This window comes from Alnus glutinosa, chromosome 2 (assembly GCF_958979055.1).
Source record: "Alnus glutinosa chromosome 2, dhAlnGlut1.1, whole genome shotgun sequence".
Lineage (NCBI taxonomy): Eukaryota > Viridiplantae > Streptophyta > Magnoliopsida > Fagales > Betulaceae > Alnus > Alnus glutinosa.
In genome coordinates this window covers 9866525-9886437 of record NC_084887.1, presented here as the reverse complement: position 1 = coordinate 9886437, position 19913 = coordinate 9866525, and the positions used below count along the sequence as shown (strand labels likewise).

Sequence of the window (19913 nt, the reverse complement as noted above, 5' to 3'; positions counted from 1 at the left end):
TTCTTTAAAAAATGCAAGTTCCCTAGCTACCATCACATTTTTTACAAAATTTCAACACAATCCTCTATAAAAGATAAAAAGATGAGAAAGGAGACCGGAGGGATATTTTATATTAAAATAATGTATATAGCTCTTTTTGTTCTCTACACATTAGAGAAGCCGTTGAGAATGCCCCATAGATTGCCATTTGAACCTGCATAGGGTTTGTGAAAAGATTCATGGTCTTTTAACCAAAAATTTAAACTGCCATTGGAACTCTCTACCCTGCTTTTATGGAGTCATGATAATACTTGCACGTTACTCCTCTTTTATTCTCTCTTCTGGTAAAGAAGGAACGAAGAAATAAAATAAAATAATGTTACATATTACACTCTCATACTATTTTACTGGACTTGTATGACAGTATACATCAGTTTTTTATTTTTATTTTTTATTTTAGGGAGAACTTCACATCAACCTAATAAAATGAAAGCTTAGTACTTGGCATTACTCGAATAAATTAGAGGATGTAAAATTGGGTTATCAAAACGTAATTTCAGAGGGCTAGGTAAGGTCAAGAAAATAACGTTTAAATTTATTCAACAGTACTGCTGTTAACCATGCACTTCCCTAAAAATGGAGGAAATTGTAGTGAACATGGTGAAGGCTGTATTTTCTCGTGCAATCTGTTGTTGCAATGCCCGCCATTGAAGGATTTCTGGCATTAGGCATTGGAAAGGTGCTTAATTCCGAGAGCAATTTTAGGCATTCAGAGCGAGAGAGGGAAAGCAAAATCTGTTGTTCTACAGTCCATCAAATTTGGGAACAACTCTAGTAAAAAAAACAAAAAAAAAACAGCACAGAAATGCTAACAAAATATTCTACAGATCAAAATACAGTAGCAAGAATCTGGCTAAGCTCGTTGTTTCCGATCATCCTCCTCGTCATCATCAGAATCACCACTCTCACGAAATCGTGGATTCTTCTCCTGTCACATTTTAAAACGACTGAAGTTGAGAGACATAACAGTAGTCAAAAATATTACGAAAGAAGCACACAGCATGCGGGATCTCTGCCCCTCTACGGCTCTACCAATGTAAACAATTGTGATAGTTGCCACACAAATGGAAGCAAATTAGCAACAGAGATAACCCTCTTTTCAGTTGCATAAATAAACTCTTCACATAAGGTGTGCCGTCCGTAGCAGGTTGGCAGTTGCAGCCATTCTACAAAAGAATGCAGATGAATAAGGCTAAAAGTGTCATTTGGAAATTACCGGTCTGGATTCGTGATCAGAGCTTCTCCTGGATTCATGATCTGAGGTTCTCTTTGAGGTCTCATGCCCATGCCGGTCATCATCTCGGTGTCGCTTCCGATTGTAATCTGCCTCAGAAACGACTGATATTAAACAGAATCTATGTCCATATGGAAGTCCGATAAAATACAAAAATGGCCCAAATATTTGCATGGACCTGATACATCAGAAAACAGATATGCTCATAAAAGGAGTTACCTTTACGATAAGAACCCACATGACCATGACTTCCACCATGTCTACCACCATCTGCAGGACTAATAGTCAGTGGCTGCTGAAGCAGAAGCAGAAACTGAAACTGACATGCATAATAGATTGAACTTTATGCCAGCCATAAAGCTTTTCTAGGGGCCCAATATATAAAACCCTATATCAGTGCATGACTTGGAAGTACCACAGAAAGCCACAACAGTCAGTTAATCTAATGGTATCTTAGAGCTCCCCAAGTGACCTTGGTGTAAGAGTTAATGCCCCTCTATGTCCTGTAAAGGGGTCACTTCGGGACCAATACAATTTTCTGAAAATCTCTTATAGAATTTTGTTTTGTTGGTAAATAGAAATAATTTGTATGTGAAAGAGTAGGTGGAAAGGAAATACCATCAATCTATCAGCACTCAAAAACAGTGTTTTAACTATCCAAGAATGATTTATATGTTTAGAAGGTCAAATGCATTAATCCAGGTGGGTGCTCCAAACCAAGGTAAATGATTTATCAACTGAAAGTTGACAACTATGGCCTTCTCCCAACATGTTTCCTCCATGAAGTAATGCTACATACCACACAAATATCCTACGAATATCTCACAAAGCTTAAGTGGCAAGATAAGCCATTGGATTTTCTTTTTTTAACAAGGGCTGATCTAAGGCCTACTGGACTTTGCTACGTCAGCTTTGTAGGATATTTGTAAGATGTATATGTAGAATGTAACATTACTCTTCGTCCATGTCCAGTTAGCATTTTTCTAATAATGCTTGAACCTCCTTGTACCTTTGGCCCATTTTCCATTGTCCAACAAGCAAGAATCACATAAAAATTAAATTGGATAAGGAACGCATATTTTATATGCCAAATTTTGACCATGTATTTACAATGGTATTTTAAACTAGAGGCAAGCGTGTGCCCAGACCTATCTACTCAACCACCCATGGTCAAAGACAGCCTCGAGGACCTGTCTATAATTGACAATTTGACCATGACTGCACCTCGCCAGGCTCAGTCCCAGGTATCATTTATCAAATTATGAAGTTAGGAAATTGAAAATACACCTGCAGCCACAATGTTCTAAATACACCTATTATAAGTAAAAAAAGCCAAAGAGTGTAACGGTTCCAGCAGACAACAGCCAAACTATAAACTATGGTCATAGTATAAGGTATGGATCTATAGATGATAGCTATGAATAACTTACACTGAGGTGCAATAACTGGTGGGAAATTGCCCAATGAACCACCACCATAATCGACAAGCTGCCTTTGTGCTTCCAGCTCCCTCTGAACTAATTTTCCATAACCACCTCTAGGTATAACATGTTAAGGAATCAAATTGAGCTTATTAACAGAATATAAAGGCATCAATTGGCCAGCATTGTGGAGCAATCTTTCCTTGGGGGCACAAGTCAAATGAGACTAATTTCCAAGACATACCACAAACAAATTTGAAGAGTGGAAACAAAGTACCGAAGAGGAACTCAACTATGTTTAGGTTGACAGAGCTAATATCCAGTGTTACATTCCAATGGCCAAGAATGCCAAACGATAATGAAAAAAGTATCTTTGATCAGCTATCATCAGGCTAAACGCCAGATCAAAACTAAAGGATATGGGTTAGGACCATTTGATGGCAAAGGACAAGGACAAGTACCACAAGGGATGCTGAAAGGGAGAAGATGAAGTGGAAGGACCATTATTATTGCAAATAGTATAAAATGTATGGGATAACAAGCTCCTCCATAATATTCAACCTTTTTCTTAATTATTAATTGACTTTTAAGTTAGCAAGTTGGGATCAAACCCAATATTTAACATCCATCCAATTTATACACAGCAGTCTGACAGAATCTAATACCATTCGGTAGCTAAAACTATTCACAGGACAGTATAACCTTCAGCAAATTTATCTGTCCATCCATCCATTTACCCTCCAAATCAAACATGCACCCATCAACATAGATATTTCAAGTGCATGTGATTAAAATTCCAAATGAATCCTCCATCTCTCACATATTTTCAATAATGTGAATCAGAAACAAAATGATAAAAGCACAATTAAAAATAAGCAAACAAAAACTTCTAATAACTGCAACCTGTTCAACTATACCGAAATTTCCTAAAGCCTTCTAACCTCCGGAAAAATCAGCACTATCATCAGCTAAACCACAGAGTAAGACGATATAAATGTGTTAAATTAAACAACAGAAGGATATCAGGATCATAATTGGTACGATATTCATCGCGCACCTGTATGAAAAAAGATAAGACAAAAACTTAAAGCAAGTAAAAGGATGGACCTTAGGCAATAAATGGCAGGGACAGCAACTCACCTGTCCACCACTTCGACCACGGCCCCATTGCCTGCCTTCCTGGAATCCCCAATCAAAATCCACACGAATAGGACGATCATCAAGAATTGTCCCACTTATATACTTGACAGCATCCTCGGTATCTTCTCGAGAGTAGTACCTGATAAACACAAACTAATAATCAAAGAGAGATCTAGTTATAATCAATAAGTTGCTAAAACTAACCATGCAAGCTTCTCCACAAGTCCACAAGTTATGACCAATTTAAAGCAGCCATATAATTCACGACAAATCACACCAAGAAATGACAGTGCCATGAAAGCTAATCACAAATAGATAAACATAACACAAGCAACTTGTCCCATTCAATACTAGACTAAAATTATAAAAACGCACGGCAAGCACAAGCTTTTTCGGGTATCAGCACTATCCAAACTTATAAAATAAACAATTCAAAATATTGATTCCAGAACTGTGTTGCAAAAGACATGAGTTTAAGAAATAGTTTGCTTCTATCAAAGGATGCAAAAGAAACGACTTTAAAGGGTGAGACATGAAGGAAGAGATCGAACAAGAAGACAAAGGGTAGTTGACAACCGATACATTACTAAACAATTAGGCATCGTTTGGTTTGCAGAATGAGTATTCCATTGAAAAGGGAATTTATTACCGGGAATAAAAGAGAGTGGAATGAAATAGGTATTCCTACTCCTTGGTTTGGTGACAACACAAACTTTAGTTAGAATCAGATCAAAATTACTAAAAAAAAACCCCATTTTTTTTTTGAAAAATAAAAAACTCAAATTTAAAGAAAAAAAAAGCTTGAAAACGTGGGTGGCCTGAATACTCCGGGGGGTGGTCGCACCACCCCCAACTCCAATGGTGGTCGGCCAGCCATAGTTTAATGTGGGTTTTTTTTTTCTTTTTTCTTTTTTTTGATAAGTAGTGAATTTTATAAAAAGCGTAAAGGCGCCCCTAAGCATACAGGAAGTATACAAAAGGACACCAAAACAATAAAGAGAGGGGAAGGGAAAAAACACCCGAAAAACCCAGACAGAAGGAAACCCAAAAAACCCCTACAAAACCAGCCCACAAAACCCAGAGACTAATATATCACATTAGGCTGCTTTGCCTTGCCCCGGCTAGAACCAAAACCTCTAGCATCATAATTAATTGAGCCCTCTAGATTCTTCACTTCACGACTCCTTTTAAACTTATAAGAGAAAACTGGAGCCTCTAGACGATGCTCCGCATCAATTAGAGTCATGAAGTCTAAAAAGTTGTTCACATTCCCCCTCGTGAGAGACCCCCAAAGTATTAAAACAGAAGTTAAGATCAATCGCTGCCTCGAGAGGACCACCAATCTCTTCAAAACCACCTCTCCGCGAAGAACCACTCACCTTTGAGAAAGACATAAAAGGTGGGCACCCAAGCACAGACTGGACCGAAGAGAGTGGAACCACACCCACTTCTAACGGAGGAAGAGCCGCATCACTTGGGAGAAGGAAGCCACGCCGAAGGAGAGGTTGACAGCCTTGGTCTTGAGCAGGCGTAGACTTAGCAGGAGCTGACAAGGGCTAGGAGACAACCCCACATAACGGCCCGGAAAGATCCTTGGGAACATTGAAAGTCTAAAGAGCCTCCGCAAGCAGATGCTTATCCAATTTGCCAACCTTGTTCTTCAGAGAGTATTTAAGCATCGACTTGGATTCTGACGAGTAAAAAGGGGCGCCAGACTCCGACATCACAGGGAGAGAGTAACGCAGCCTTTCACCTAGAGCGTCCGTGCCTGAAGAGCAACCGCCGAGCTGGATCAAACCCAACAAGAGCCAGAGAAGGAGCCATCTCAAATGAAGGCGGCAAAGGAGGATCCCCACCCAGAGTTGACCTCATCAAAGCAGAGACAGTCGGTCGAACACCCAGCGTCACGGCCCATGAAAGGACACCAAAGCCCTCGGAAACAGAAGTATCGGCTGTCGATGACACGTTAGAAGCTTCAAAACTAGACGTAGTAGAGGACTTTTCCACGAGTATCGGATAGGGAGATGAACGCTCTTTTAACGCCGGAAAAGAGGCTGACGAAAAACCCACAGCTTCCGACGCTGGGGCACCCAAGCCCGAAGGAACGATTCCCATACCATCATCAGGACCATGAACCGGAGCTAACCCACATTTCTTAGCCTTCTTAATGTAATCCACTCTTCTAAGACCCGACTTAGTGGTCTTTTTAGAAAAAGACCTACAGCCCACCCTTCTGGACCTAGCCCTAAAACACATTCTGCCCAACCCAAGGCAACACTTAGTCCTGCCCATGCTCCGCTTCAGCGCATTAGAGGAAACCCAGCCCAAATGAGACCTATGCGCACAAGCCCAAAGAATCCACTTTTCAAAAATAACAAGAAGCTTCCTGAATATCCCCAACTTCTGCACTGCAACGTCACCTGCAGCCTCAACAACATCGATTGCATCCCGCTTCTTGGAACACGCAAGAAGGTCCTTACCTAGAGGACTGGGAGAGGATCTCTCCAGAGCATAGCAGTCGACCGCAAGGCCTTTACCCAGAGGACTGGAGGAGGACCTCTCCAAGTTGTAACAATCCACCACCTGCCAGAAGGGCTCCTGCTCCCGACCCAGCCCAAACGAGGGTTTTTTTTTCTTTCTTTCTTCCTTTCTTTCTTTTCTTTTCTTTTCTTTTTTTTAAAAAAAATTTCAATAGAAAAAAACTATTGGTTTTTTTTTTTTTTTTTTTTTTTTTTTTTTTTTTCTGGTAAATGTAATTTATTCCTTTAGGAATAGCTATTCCTCTCATTTTTTAGAGGAATAGGTATTCCTATTCGTAAGGGAATAGACCCCTACCAAACAAAGTAATGACTATTCCTATGGAATAGTCATTCTATTCCAGGGGTCTATTCAACGAACCAAACGAGGTCTTAATGCCTGAGTAAGATTAAACAGGAAGGGACACATGAAGAAAATACTAGCTTCAATTTTTTTCACTAAGAAATAAGACTTTATTAAGAAAAAGAAAATGGCATAGACCTAGTCCTTAGAAGCCATACAAGATATATGCAAAAGAAAAAACTAAGATCTAAAGGATGTTATTTGTGCTCATCAACAAACTATACTTTTGATGATACAACAGGCATACGTGAAAACAGTGTACTGGTAACTTGACAAACCAGCCCCAACCTACTAGAAGAGGGATGGCTACATACTATAATGAAACCAGAGTGGATTCAGGAAAGGACACGTGAATTTCAAGTACATGTCAAGTTGACAATAACTGAGTTATCTGATAACTATTCGATTCAGATTATCCTCAATTCTTAGAAACCATTGCATAACTGGGTTGGCATACAGTAACAACAAAAACATTACTTGGAAAAAGTAAAAATTATGTGACAAGGGAAATACAAACTGGTGAAGCATGAAGCAACTTGAACATTTTAGAGAGGCACACTAGAACGTCTTAGCTTATGAAAGCATAAAAACAAGCAAAATGAAAGCGTCCTTGAAAAATCGCTTGGAAAGTGCAACCAAGATAAGTAATAATATAAGATGGAATACTTCAAACAGCAAATTTGAATAACAGTATTGAACATTTTAGAGAGGTACAGTAGAAAGTCTTAGCTTATGAAAGCATAAAAACAAGCAAAATGAAAGCGTCCTTGAAAAATCGCTTGGAAAGTGTAACCAACATAAGTAATAATATAAGATGGAATACTTCAAACAGTAAATTTGAATAACTGTCAACGGTAATATCAAGACTCATCAGTCAGCCAATTAAAGAAATAATTGTAATTTCTTGTAAAATCACTAAAGCTTTGTGTAAATTTTTGTAAACACAAAATTTGAAAAGAAACAGAAGAACCGGTATAAAACAAGAAAATAGCATACATGAAGTGGTTCAAGATGCACTACCACAGTGTATATAAGAGCATTTCCAATTTCAAATGGCACCTTGGCTTTAACACAAATGCCAATATATGGTGCAGGTGTGAGATTCAGTATGAGACTAAGAGTTCTTGAGCATCAGATGTAAAAGAAGTCAGATGTTCCACATATTTAGGCAGGATTTATTTTCAAGAACGGTTCAATAGAAGAAAAAAAGGAAACACAGGAATTCATTTTAAATTTTACCACAAAGACTGGGACTAATTTATCATGTCTCTGCAATTAGATTTGGTTAAAAATATGCATTTAATCTTAAATGGTTATCTTTCCCAACAGAAGTCTTTTTCATGGAAGATTCTCCAAACCCTCATGTTTAAAGCATCACCAGTGTGTGTATAAATCTGTAGGTAAAGTCTGTAACCAAAGCGGGAAAAACAAAAAAAATCGAAGGCAGTAATGCTTTGAGCAGATGATAATAAAAGCAAGGACGATTGACTACTTATACCATCTAAACTGTTATCCAAAATGTTAAAAGCTATTGAGAAGAGAGAATCCTTACAAGACAAAACAAAAGCCGCAAGGAGTTTTTGTGTTCTTATCCAAGCCCATAATTATCTTCTTAATTTCTCCAGCTCGGGAGAAAATTTCATAAACTTGCTCTTCTGTTGTATAAAATGACATATTCCCCACATAAACGGTAATCGATGCCAGGAGTGCATGTTCAAAGTCCTCTTGTGTTCCAGGAAATCTTCGATCCCTATATGCTGAAAGCCTCGATGGATCCTAAAAATAATGCAAAATAGGATAATCAATAAGTCACATAAACTAATGAAGAAACACTGAGTAATAAGTTGGTAATAAATAAAGCACAAGTGTCTTGTCATCATGATCTTTTATAAAAATGCATATAATCTGGTAATAAATAAAGTAAAAATATTTTATTTTCAATATAAGCACTAATGTTGTTTTTGTTTCTGTTTTTTTTTTTTTTTTTTGGGGGGGGGGGGGGGGGGGGGGGTGGGGGGGATGCTGAGGGAGGTGTTAACGCTCAATTTAAGTTTCATTTCTTCCTTCTAACAAAGCGCTTAAAAATATAATAATAAACCTCACACATATAACAAAATAAATCTGGAAAAACATATTAAACAAGAAACCTAAAGCAACTGCAAGAAACATATATTGGGCCAGCTTGGGTTGTTCTTTAAAATTTGAATGGGCTCATTCATATTTTCTACAACATATAATAAAGAAATCAATTATTTTGAACAGAGCCATCGAAAAACATTACAATAATGGATCAAATTGTATTCATCCTAAAAAATCCATGCGAAACTCTTGTTTAAATTTTTATGATGACAATTAGCCACCTTTGAATTGCCTCATTAATAGTTACAAACTTATCTGATAAGATACTATCATCAGAAGGTCAACAATTTCAGGGCAAAACAAGACAGCCCCTCTCAGAATACATCTTAACATATTTTGTACAAAATTCCAACTTATCCCACTTCAATTCACACAACTCCTTTCACACTTCCACACGAATCACTTCCAAATTCCCGAACAAGCTGACGATTTCAACATGGCTATATTGACAAACTCTCTAAAACATATGAAAATTCACTACTTTTCATTACTTGAACGAGCTAAATATGATAATTTTTCTGACAATTAAAGGTTCAAAATTTTCTGCTCTACTATACGAAAAGTTGAAGCATTTTATGAGCGTTATTGTCTTTCAAAGCCAAGAAACGAAAACGAAAGCAGGGCAGAAATTTACCTTGAAAAGAGAAGCCATAGCTCTCCGAAACTTCAAGCAGATTGCTCCAACTGAAATTCCAAAATCAGCTCCACAAATTATCAATCTGCACAACAATTTTCACAAACCTACGACACTAATATACGCGTATTTTGTTGTAAATAATTATCAGATTATCGAATTTCGTGAAGAGCCCTAGGACCAAAAATAAAACCCTAGTTCACAAAAACCCTAAATCTTTAAAGAAACGCACACTCAGAGAGAAAGAGAGAGAGAGAGTACCAGAGAGCTCCTGTGACTTCGAACTTCGGCTACGTTGATTTTAGGCTCGACATGGGTTTTTTCTTCTTCTTCTTTTTTTCTTTTCTTTTTTTTTATTATTATTATTTTTTATTTAAAAAAAAAAAAAAACACCTTCGATTATATTTTAAAAAATTGTTATGATCGGTTTTTCAAGGTAAATTTGTACTCGAATTTTACTCCATCCGTTTTTTACCCATTTTTAATACAAGTCAAAAAAATTTTAACCCAACTTAAAAATAATAATAAAATAAAAAATTCAAAGGGACCGAGCCGCCCATAGGCATATGAGGGTGGTGGTCAGACCACCCCCAAGCAATTTTGGGGTAGCCGACCACCCCCTCTGGGTCTGGGATAGCTCGAAAGCTACCCCAATTTTATTATTAATTTTTTTTAAATCATTTTTTGTTTTGTTTTATAATAATCATTTAATATATTTTTTTCTTAATTATATTCAATTTACATTCCAAAACAATTTTATTTTAACATTTTCTAAACCATCTAAACATAATTCTCTAAAACAAATTTTTTCAGTATTCTCACTTTTAAATATAGTAAAATGTAATACAAAAAAATCGAACACTCAAACGAGCCTCACTTTAACCCTTTTAAATTACCACTTTGTTGTAATTTACACCCTCCACGCCATTCTATAAAAAAACACTTTTAAAACTTCAATTTCCAACTTTTAATTCTTTCAAATTACCATATTATTGTAATTTATCATTAAAAAAATATTTGCTTTTCACATACTATGCGACACATATCATTTTATCAGACTAATTTATATGAATTAGCTACAAATTAGTTTGTAGTTAATTCATGCCCATATTTTAGTATTAAAATAAATAAGAAAGTGCAAATTTTTTATTTGATTACTTTTTTTGTTTTATTTTTTTTAACAAAAAACAATGATACTTTAAGTTAAAATTTCACACGTGTGTGATTTTTCTCTTAACATAAATTTCTTACAAATTGAATTATATAATGTTTTTTTCAACCAAAACTCTAAAAGTGTCACGTGACCCTTAGTAGGTGGGAAATACATTTATTTATTTTTTAAGAAAATGTGTTTTCACGTATTTTTATTAACATTAATAAAAAAGCAAACATGTGCTTCTAACTCTAATGAATGTTCTAACCATAAGTATGATGCTGAAAATAAACTGATTTTATATCACCCTTCAATTTAAATTAGGGAAAGCATGTCTCCTTGAAGAGTATAGATCAGAAATTAATGGTAATTTTTTATTTTTATTTTTGAGTTAATAGGAAATAAAATTGAATAAAAATTAGCTACAAACTAATTTAATAATTTGTTAAAAATCTCTTAGCACGTAAAAACAAATGTTTTTTTTTAATAGTGTTAATAAGAACATGTGTCATTTTATTATATTGGCTTATAAGCAAAGTCTGTTTGGCTGTCCACGAAGACGTTATTCCGGAGTCGAGTGTGATAACCCACACCAGGCATAGGCTGGACAATCCATACAGCCAAACAAACACTCGACTGAGGACTTGATCCACGGACCACATCTCACCGAACGACGTTGGAACTTGGAACTTAAAAACCTCCAAAACCCCTACGCAAGAACGTCAACGTCGCCGTCTTCGGAACCTCCCACAACCAATCTCCAATGGCCTCAGCCGCTGCCAGGTCCGTTTTCCGCTCATGCTCCGTATCCGCTCGCCGCGCTGCCGCTCGGCTCGGTCCCGAAGCCAAAGCCGCCGGCTCTCCCTTTCGCATCGGAACCAAAAAGCCCGTCTCCACTCCAACTCTCAGGTATATATATATATATGAAGATTCTGAAACTGAATTTTTTTTTTTTTCGTTTATCTGTGGGAGTTTTTGATTATTTGGGGCGCCAGAAAATGGTCTTTAGTTGAAATTAGAGCACGTCTACTTTTTCTTTTCTTTTTTCTTTTTTTCTTTTTTCTTTTTATTTTTATTTTTATGGTCTATGAAAGCAGCATTGGACTTTTTTTTTTCGGAAACCAAACAGAGTTTAGAGTTACTATTATAATGGCATATTGTTCAGGGTGCCAATTTGTCTATGCCGTTTGCGTTTGGAGAAAATGTGACAGAAGAAAAAAAGATGGGGAATTTGAATTTGATGCTTTTGATGGTCATCCGGGACGAGATAGATATCTAGTCTTTGGATAATGTACCATAATGGGGTTTGATGAAAGTTAGGCTTTCATTTCCTGTAAAACAAAGCTGCGATGAATATAATATTCCGAATTTTGATTGCTTTCTTTTCCTAGATTTTTCTCGGTGTCCAAACGGATTTGAAGGTTAGTTTAGTCATTAATAATGTCACATTATTTAGAGTTGAAAGACGATAATGTGGATAATGTATTGTTTGTGTTGAAGGTGCCCTGTTGAAATGAGCTTCTGTGTGGAGTCGATGCTGCCATACCACACTGCAACTGCATCGGCATTGATGACTTCGATGCTATCAATCTCTCAATGCAGTTATGGTCGGCTCCCTGAAGGTATGTTTAGTTTCCTCTATTCTCAAGAATATGTGATATTATAATGTTTGGTGCTAAGTAATCCATTATAATTGCGTTGGTTGCTTTGGTTATGGAACTTGGCTATGTCGGTGTTGCTATGAGTTAGTATGGTTTTTCAAGATTTTCCAATTTGAAATGATTCTATTTTTGAGAACTATCCCACATGAGGTTGCCAATGCTTGTTTACTTTGGCACAAAATATCACATGTCGAACTACTAGAATATCCCTAACAGACTATAGCTCGATACAGCTGCCAAAGAAACCAAATTACTCAAACAAACCTAGTCTTTGGCTTCCAAAGAGTGTACTTATTTTCTAGTTATGTGGTTGTAACAACATTACATCTTTGTCTTCTTCTTTTTTGTTGGACTGTTAGGACTTTGGTAAGTTTGCATATTTGTCATGTCACCTACTCCAATTTCCTTTTGGTTATAAAAAAGTATATTTTCTTGAGGCTTAATTTTCTGGAAAAGAATGTAAAATACAAGGATACATATCTTCTATATCCTTTCTGATCTCAGAATCTGGAAATCTTTGCTTTCAACCAAATTGAATTGCACTATCAAATTCTTTTCCCTTTTATTTTCTTTCCGTTCAAATATTCAGGACCAAATAGGTTTCCTACACTTGAGTCACTTGACTTTGATGTCTACTTCTTCAATTGTTGTTCTTTTTCTCTCTTATTCCTATTTTTGTTTTAGTAAAAAAGCACACTCCTCTCTTAATGCTGTAGGCCGAGACAAGACTAGATGAAGATCAAGAAGCAAAGATGGAATGACTTGGATTTGTTTATGTTTCCAAGATTTTAAAGCTGTAGGGAGTCCTACTGGCAATATGTTAGGCAGGATAACTATCTGTTCTCAAGTAATGATGAAATGTGATGTAAACCGACAGATTTAGAATGAGAATGATAAGAGTTTTTTTTTCAGAGGATCCATCAAATAATATAATGCAGTGGCTTTTGTGAGCCATTTGATTCAGGAAAACTTGTGTGTTGCTTATCATTATAAGTTTTTTTTATTTTGTTTTATTTGATTTTTTATTTTTTATTTTAACTTTATAAGGGTCTTATCATATCATTTGAGTAATCCAATACATCCCCAAGACAGCGTTTAGGATTGTGGTGGCCTTGCAGTATGCAGTTGTGTGGTGGATAGAAGGAGATTTACTGATAAAAAAAAAAGAAAGTAAAGTCTGTTTAATACACTGTTTAGAAGATGAGCTGAGACTTTCCTAAATAGGACTTTGAATTCTCAATTTTTTTTCAAAAGGTTGGATTCTTTATAGATGTTTATGGATGCTATATTTGAATAATGAATGCTTGGGTCCAATTTTGGGAGGGAGGCATTCTTTTCTTCTATCGTCTTTTCTTGCTTGAGTTTTCCTCTGGGGCATAAACAGTGCCTCGTGATCCATAATACAGTAGGAACTAGATGTAAGATTTCAACCTCTGAAGTATAGACATGTTAAATGATTTGAACCGTGTTACATAATTTTTGCACGTGACTATGGTTGTGCACTATTCTGTACGATTGATTCTGAATATTGTACTTAATCTAAGTTGTTACCAATGTTAGTCACTGGGATCATTAAGCAAGCGTACTAATCATTTTCATCCAACCAGCTTGCAATGATGATGTGTGATGAATGCCGGAGGATTCAAGCAAAGTTTTGTGTACAAAATTCTTCACTATAAGACAGTGATTGATAATAAGTTAGAAGTTTTGAATGAGCTGCAGAAGAGACAAATTGAACATCCTGAGCTCCAAAACCTAGTGAACTAGTAGACTTTGTTGTTTTTATCTATGGCTAAGACATTTTCTCTATTTGTCTGATTGATTTTTTTTTTATTTTTTTTTCTTTCTTTCTAAAAAGTGCTGAAATGTTTGCATTTATGTTAATAAGGTCAATAAAGCATGATACTAATATCTCCTATTCAATCAGCTGACAATGGTGATTCATGATGAATATCCCATGGGTTCAGGAGAAGTTTTATTCAAATTTCTTGCTTTCTGACGTAGCGGAAGACTAAGGTAACTAATCAAAGAGCAGCATCTTTGATTCTGCAAGGAGAAGCATCTTCGTCTTCTACCTAAAAAGATAAAAACAAGCCCGCAGGCTAAAAAGAAAGATAAAACTCCGCAAAGTATTTGAGAGATAATTCTCTGATTTGATAATAATTCAATTAATTGAGTTTTACATAATAAGCAAGCCTATTTACAGAAGAGAATTACTTGTAGAGAAAGTAAACCTAATCCTAGTAGTAATAGTAAACCTATTCCTAGTAGCAATAGTAAATCTAATCCTAAAAAGAAAAAGATTATAAAATAAATAAATGAAAACTATTTATTTATTTACTTATTTATTTTAGTGGGGACTGCATGTCCTGCATCAGTCTCCCCTTCTTGAAAAGAACTCGTCCTCGAGTTAAGTTCCTCATCCTCTGGTGGAAAATTTTCAAAAATGTCTGCCACGTTGAATGTTGAAGATATTGCCAAGTCCTCGAGAAGATCAACGACATATGCATTATCATTAATTTTTTTTTTAGTATTTTGCATGGACCGTACTTCTTATTGCTCAACTTTCTAGAAACACCAATCGATAGTCGCCCCTTGCTTAAATACACCATCACAAGATCTCATTCTCGAAAAGTCTTTGATCGCCGACCTTTGTTTGCTGCCGTCTTGTACTTAACATAGGATTCTTCTAGATCCTGACGAACTCTCTCTTGGGTAGCTTTCACCCGTTCTGTTAAATGCTCCGTTGCACACTTGCTCCCGGTAACTTGGGTAAAGCTGCAAGATCTATTGCAAGTCACGGAGTTCTCCCATAGATAACTTTGAACGGTGCCTTCCCAGTAGATCGATTCACCATGTCATTGTAGGCAAACTTAGCTTGAGCAAAAGCCAGGTCCTACTGCTTTGGTTTGTCACCTACAATACATCGAAGCGTCAGTTGCACGATTTAGTTTTCCCGACTTATGCTTGAGAGAAAAAGTGAACCTTTGGATGTAAGAAACTCATTAAGCATGCATCCAATTTAGATTCTTTTGACTATTGATGAACTTTAATGCTTGACGGTTGGTATAGAGGACAAACTCTTGTTGGATCAGGTAATGCTCCCATACCTTGAGGGCTTTTAAGACAGGATAAAGCTCCAACTCATATGTTGACCACTTATGTCTTGTTTCTTCAAGCTTTTCACTAAAAAATTTCACAGGCTTTCCTTCTTGAGATGACACAGCTCTTATTTTGACGATTAATGCATCACATTCAACTTCAAACAAATTGTCAAAGTCGGGTAAGGCAAGTACAGGTGTTGTGCATAGCTTTTCTTTGATGATTGAGAAACTTTGTTCGGCATCTTCACCCCAGTTAAATTTTCTTTTCTTCATATACTCAGTGATTGGTGCTACAATACTACTAAAATTTTGAACGAACCTTCTATAGAAAGTTGCCAATTGGAAACTTCTTACTTCTCCCACTGACTTGGCCGTGGGCCATTTTCGGATAGCCCTCACCTTCTCTTCATCCACTAAGATTCCATCGGCATTGACTACAAACCCGAGGAAGAGAAATTGGTCCATCATGAAACTCCACTTTCTTTCTTTTTTGACCTCCAACACTTTCCTCACGTGATCCATGCGAGTCACCAAGTTGCGACTATAGATAAGAATATCATCAAAATAGACAACAGCAAATTTTCCGATAAAAGGTTTCAGTACCTGATTCATGAGTCGTATGACAGTACTTGGTGCATTCGAAAGACCGAAAGGCATCATCATCCGCTCATAAAGCCCCTCTTTAGTCTTGAATGCAGTTTTCCATTCATCTCCAGGCTGTATACGGATTTGATGATATCCACTCAAGTCGATCTTCGAAAAATCTTAGCCCCAGATAGCATATCAAACATGTCACCTATTCAGGAAATAGGAAACTGATACTTGACCGTGATCTTGTTTATTGCCTGGCTATCCATGCACATTCGCCAACTTCCATCTTTCTTCGGTACAAGTAGGGCCGGTACAGCGCATGGACTCACTCTCTCTTGCAAGTGTCCCTTCCGAATTAACCCCTCTACCTGCTCTTGCAAAATAACATTCTCCTTTGGGCTCATTCGATAATGTGGGAAGTTCGGGAGACTTGCTCTCGGCACTAAGTCAATATAGTGTTGGATATCTCTCATGGGCGGCAATCCTTCGGGCATCTCTTTAGGCACGATGTCTTGGAATTCTTCTAACATTGATCGCATTGTCTTAGGAATTTCTTGTGAGACGGAGCCTGGGGTTCCCTTGGTCACCAATGGTATGATGTCTCGGGCCTTCTTAACTTCTTCTATAAATTCTGATCCAATGGATAGGAGGACCGGCTTACCCTTGGAATGAGTAGAATTATCGACTTCTTGTAAGGGTCGAAATGTTATCTTCCAACCATCCCAAAAGATAGTGTAGACGTTAGCTCTTCCCTGCTACTGGGCATCCACATCAAACTGCCAAGGTCTCCCCAGGATTAAGTGGTATGCGTCCATCTCCACTACATCACACAAAATAGAATCCGTGTAATGCTTATGGATAAAAAATGTGAAACGACATCTCTCGGTTACTAGTGTCTCGGTTCCCTGCTTGATCCATCCGATCTTATATGGGGCTGGGTGCTTCTCAGTTTTTAAACCCAACTTCGAAACCATCTCCTTAGACACTACATTCTCCCCGCTACCACCATCAATAATCATATCACATACCCTCTAGTTGATTGTGCAGTGAGTAAGAAAAATTTTGTGCCTTTGAGATTGATCCTCTTGCCTCGGAGTCAAGAGTAAACGTCGAATTCCTAAGGACCGGGAAAGTGGAATTCCCTCATTAGTTTCAGCCAACTCCTCTTCCTCATATTCGGGTGTATCATCCTCTCTATTCTCGGATCCTTCTTCTGGCTTGGGTTCGATCAAGTTTACCATCTGCCTCTGGGGACATTGATGTGACCTATGTCCTGGTTGGTTGCATTTGCAACACTTTTCTGAACTGGGCCGTGTGTACGGATTGTTGGTTGGTTGTCTCGGGATGTTTGAAGGCTGGCTCATTTTCCTATGGAAGTCACTAGTTGATTTAGTGTGACCGTCAGGACTAGAGGTTGTTTTCCCCGACCCTGTGTTGGTCTCGTTGAATCGCTCAGGTTTTGCTCCCAAGTTGGTGTTAAAGGCCTCTCCAATTGCTTCTCCGCTCGGGTTGCCAAACTAACTGTCTTGTTCAAAGTAAAGACAGGATGCATAGAAACCTTATATTGTATTACCACACGCAATCCACCAATAAACCTCGCAACTTGTTGATCTTCTATTTCCATGAGATCATTCTGGGCAGATAGGTGATAGAAATCATTAATATACGCCTAGATGGTTCGACTTCCTTGTCGACACTCTTGGTATTGCTGGAATAGCCGTTGCTCAAAGTCCAGTGATAAAAACCGTGCTTTGAGTAGCCGCTTCATCTTCAACCATGAAGTTACTGGTCCCTTCCCTTGTTGGCCTCGAGAAATCTGTAATTTTTCCCATCAAGCAGAAGCTATTCCCTTGAACTTGTATGCCACCAACTTCACCTTGCGATCCTCACGAATACTCGTATAATCAAAGAACCTCTCTATTTCCATCACCCAATCTAAGAAATCTTTGATGTGAAGATGCTCGTTGAAGGATGATAGGTCAATCTTCATTCGGTATTTGTGGGACTCTTCCATACCATGATCTTGACGTCTGGGTTGCTCTCCATAAGCATTCTGGTAGCCAGCGCCTTCATAGACATTCCCCATATGGCTAGCGTCACCGCGCTCATAGCCTCTGAATCCTGCGCCGCCACTATTAGCGCCCCTACATAATCCATCCCTTTGATCTACCCCAACGTCTCGTCCGAACACTCCTTCAGCGAAGTCTTCATTGTCACTAAGATCTTCATAGGCCAGTGGTCGGTTTATGGATGCAGGTTGTTGGTGAGGAATAGGCTTTATTCGGATCCCATCGTCATTATAGGCAAGATTGTCCCTGTGATTATTGATAGGACCCATGTGCATGCGTTCCATCATCTTTTGCAACTGGCGTAACTCCTGCTACATCATCTGCTGGAACTCTTGAAATTCGGCTCTCGAAAGAGCCTCCCTATCACGAGCGACATCGTTAAGGGAATTGTCATTGTTGCACTAATTGGCCATGATCAGGATAAAGCCTGCTTTGATACCAACTGACGTAGTGGAAGACTAAGATAACTAATCAAAGAGCAGTATCTTTGATTCTGCAAAGAAAAGCATTATCGCATATATGACAGTGAGTAGTAGGTATCTGCTTGATACACATGATGAAAATAAAATAAATAAATAAATAAAATTGAAAGGTCCTCCCATGATCCATGCTTAACCTGTACCATAGTTTCTCCCATTGACTACTATTGGGGCTGAATACCAGGGGAGAAACTCTCACCACGTCAAGTACTCGTGTCTTGTGTGCTTGAGCTGGGCAGTCCTGTATAAATCTCTTAGGATTAACAAAAAAAAGTAAAAAGTCCATTTCTAGGTTTATCAATATGTAGGTTGATAACTTACAAAAAAGAAAAAGAAAATGTAGGTGGATAACTATGACAGCCTTGTCATCATAACTTTAGCTCATTGCAGGAAATGTTGCTATGTTGTATTATTATCGAATGTTCACTGAAAAAAAAAAAAAATCTTGAAATTATGTATAAACATGATGATAGTAGCACACCTCCGTGTGAGATGATTTCTAATGATACTATTCTTGTAGTTTAGTATATCCTTGTCTCAAATAACTCAAGGACATGTCATTTCTTGCCATCTGGGTTTTGCAATGAGCCCAGCATTTTGCGATTCAATTGACAGGTTTTTCTCCTTTAATTTCTGACTCTATCTTTTGTTTGTTTAGGGCTGTAATCTCCTCTAATTGTTGGCAATCCTGCCTGGAGAAGGACTATGATGACCTTTCCTTGCTTTCTCCTATTGTTTTGTTGCTATTTTGTGGTGGACATTGGCTATATTAATCATGGCTACTAGATTAGTTATTGAACACTTATTTGAAGTAGTTTTGTCTGATAATTATATCCTTAATGATCTTTTATACTGATCGCAAGTTTTAGTTACCATTGAATTTGATGGCAGCATGGTACATTGTCCTTAACTATCAGATGTAATCTGCTCAAATCTTGGTGATGTTTTTAACAGTTCTTTTTCTTGTAGAATTGCCTGTATTTACTATTAACTTGATTGTCCTTCATTAGAAACTTAGGTCTGCCTCAGTTATAATCCATTGATTCACTTGTCAGCTTTACATTGATTTTTTTTTTTTTTAATCTTACTTTCAAATTATTTTTTTTTCAAATGTATTATTAAATATCTGTTTGATGTCTTCAACTGCACTGTTCTTGACTAGTTGAGCCTTATAAAAAGCAAGTATTGAAAATTGGGTTTGGTGCAATGATAATTATAGTGAGATGAGGGTCTTAAAATGTGGTTACAGAATGGGCCTAAACCATGCCTAAAACTAATGTACTTGATCCCAATTAGAGCTAGGCTTGGCAATTTTTGACACGACCCGCGAATCCGGCACGAACACGACACGAAAAAATCGGGTTTGAGT

General features: G+C 37.4%; 2 protein-coding genes across 5 annotated transcripts; one reads left to right on the top strand and one right to left on the bottom strand.

Annotated features, from left to right (window-relative positions):
* Positions 1-548: 548 nt before the first annotated feature.
* Positions 549-9815, bottom strand: LOC133861793 (nuclear cap-binding protein subunit 2). The gene is made up of 9 exons (XM_062297600.1): positions 9749-9815; positions 9488-9537; positions 8267-8490; positions 3835-3973; positions 3718-3751; positions 2704-2814; positions 1493-1543; positions 1256-1362; positions 549-967 (listed from the first exon to the last, which is right to left on the bottom strand). The coding sequence occupies exons 2-9, from the start codon at positions 9503-9505 to the stop codon at positions 893-895; spliced, it is 759 nt and encodes a 252-aa protein (XP_062153584.1). The 5' UTR covers positions 9506-9537; positions 9749-9815; the 3' UTR covers positions 549-892.
* Positions 9816-11292: 1477 nt separating this feature from the next.
* On the top strand, positions 11293-19535 carry LOC133860956 (protein NUCLEAR FUSION DEFECTIVE 6, mitochondrial-like). Of its 4 annotated transcripts, XR_009898940.1 has the most exons (4): positions 11293-11549; positions 12141-12262; positions 14229-14317; positions 19203-19535. XR_009898940.1 is itself a non-coding variant. In XM_062296640.1 (3 exons), the coding sequence occupies exons 1-3, from the start codon at positions 11404-11406 to the stop codon at positions 13926-13928; spliced, it is 288 nt and encodes a 95-aa protein (XP_062152624.1). In that variant the 5' UTR covers positions 11293-11403; the 3' UTR covers positions 13929-14110. The 4 variants fall into 4 exon arrangements, 3 of the variants coding, with proteins under 3 accessions (XP_062152624.1, XP_062152622.1, XP_062152625.1); XM_062296640.1 differs by lacking the exons at positions 14229-14317; positions 19203-19535 and adding an exon at positions 13909-14110; XM_062296638.1 differs by lacking the exons at positions 14229-14317; positions 19203-19535 and adding an exon at positions 13018-13212.
* Positions 19536-19913: the final 378 nt, after the last annotated feature.

What these genes read in the sequence shown, in the direction of transcription:
- LOC133861793 (XM_062297600.1), bottom strand. An exon ending in GTGGTCGAAGTGGTGGACAG is followed by an intron (nt 3,752 to 3,834) that starts GTGAGTTGCTGT and finishes TTTTTCATACAG; the next exon opens with GTGCGCGATGAATATCGTAC. An exon ending in CTGATCACGAATCCAGACCG is followed by an intron (nt 968 to 1,255) that starts GTAATTTCCAAA and finishes AAAATGTGACAG; the next exon opens with GAGAAGAATCCACGATTTCG.
- LOC133860956 (XM_062296640.1), top strand. Translation starts at nt 11,404, where the DNA reads ATGGCCTCAGCCGCTGCCAGGTCCGTTTTCCGCTCATGCTCCGTATCC. An exon ending in GTCTCCACTCCAACTCTCAG is followed by an intron (nt 11,550 to 12,140) that starts GTATATATATAT and finishes TTTGTGTTGAAG; the next exon opens with GTGCCCTGTTGAAATGAGCT. An exon ending in TTATGGTCGGCTCCCTGAAG is followed by an intron (nt 12,263 to 13,908) that starts GTATGTTTAGTT and finishes TCATCCAACCAG; the next exon opens with CTTGCAATGATGATGTGTGA.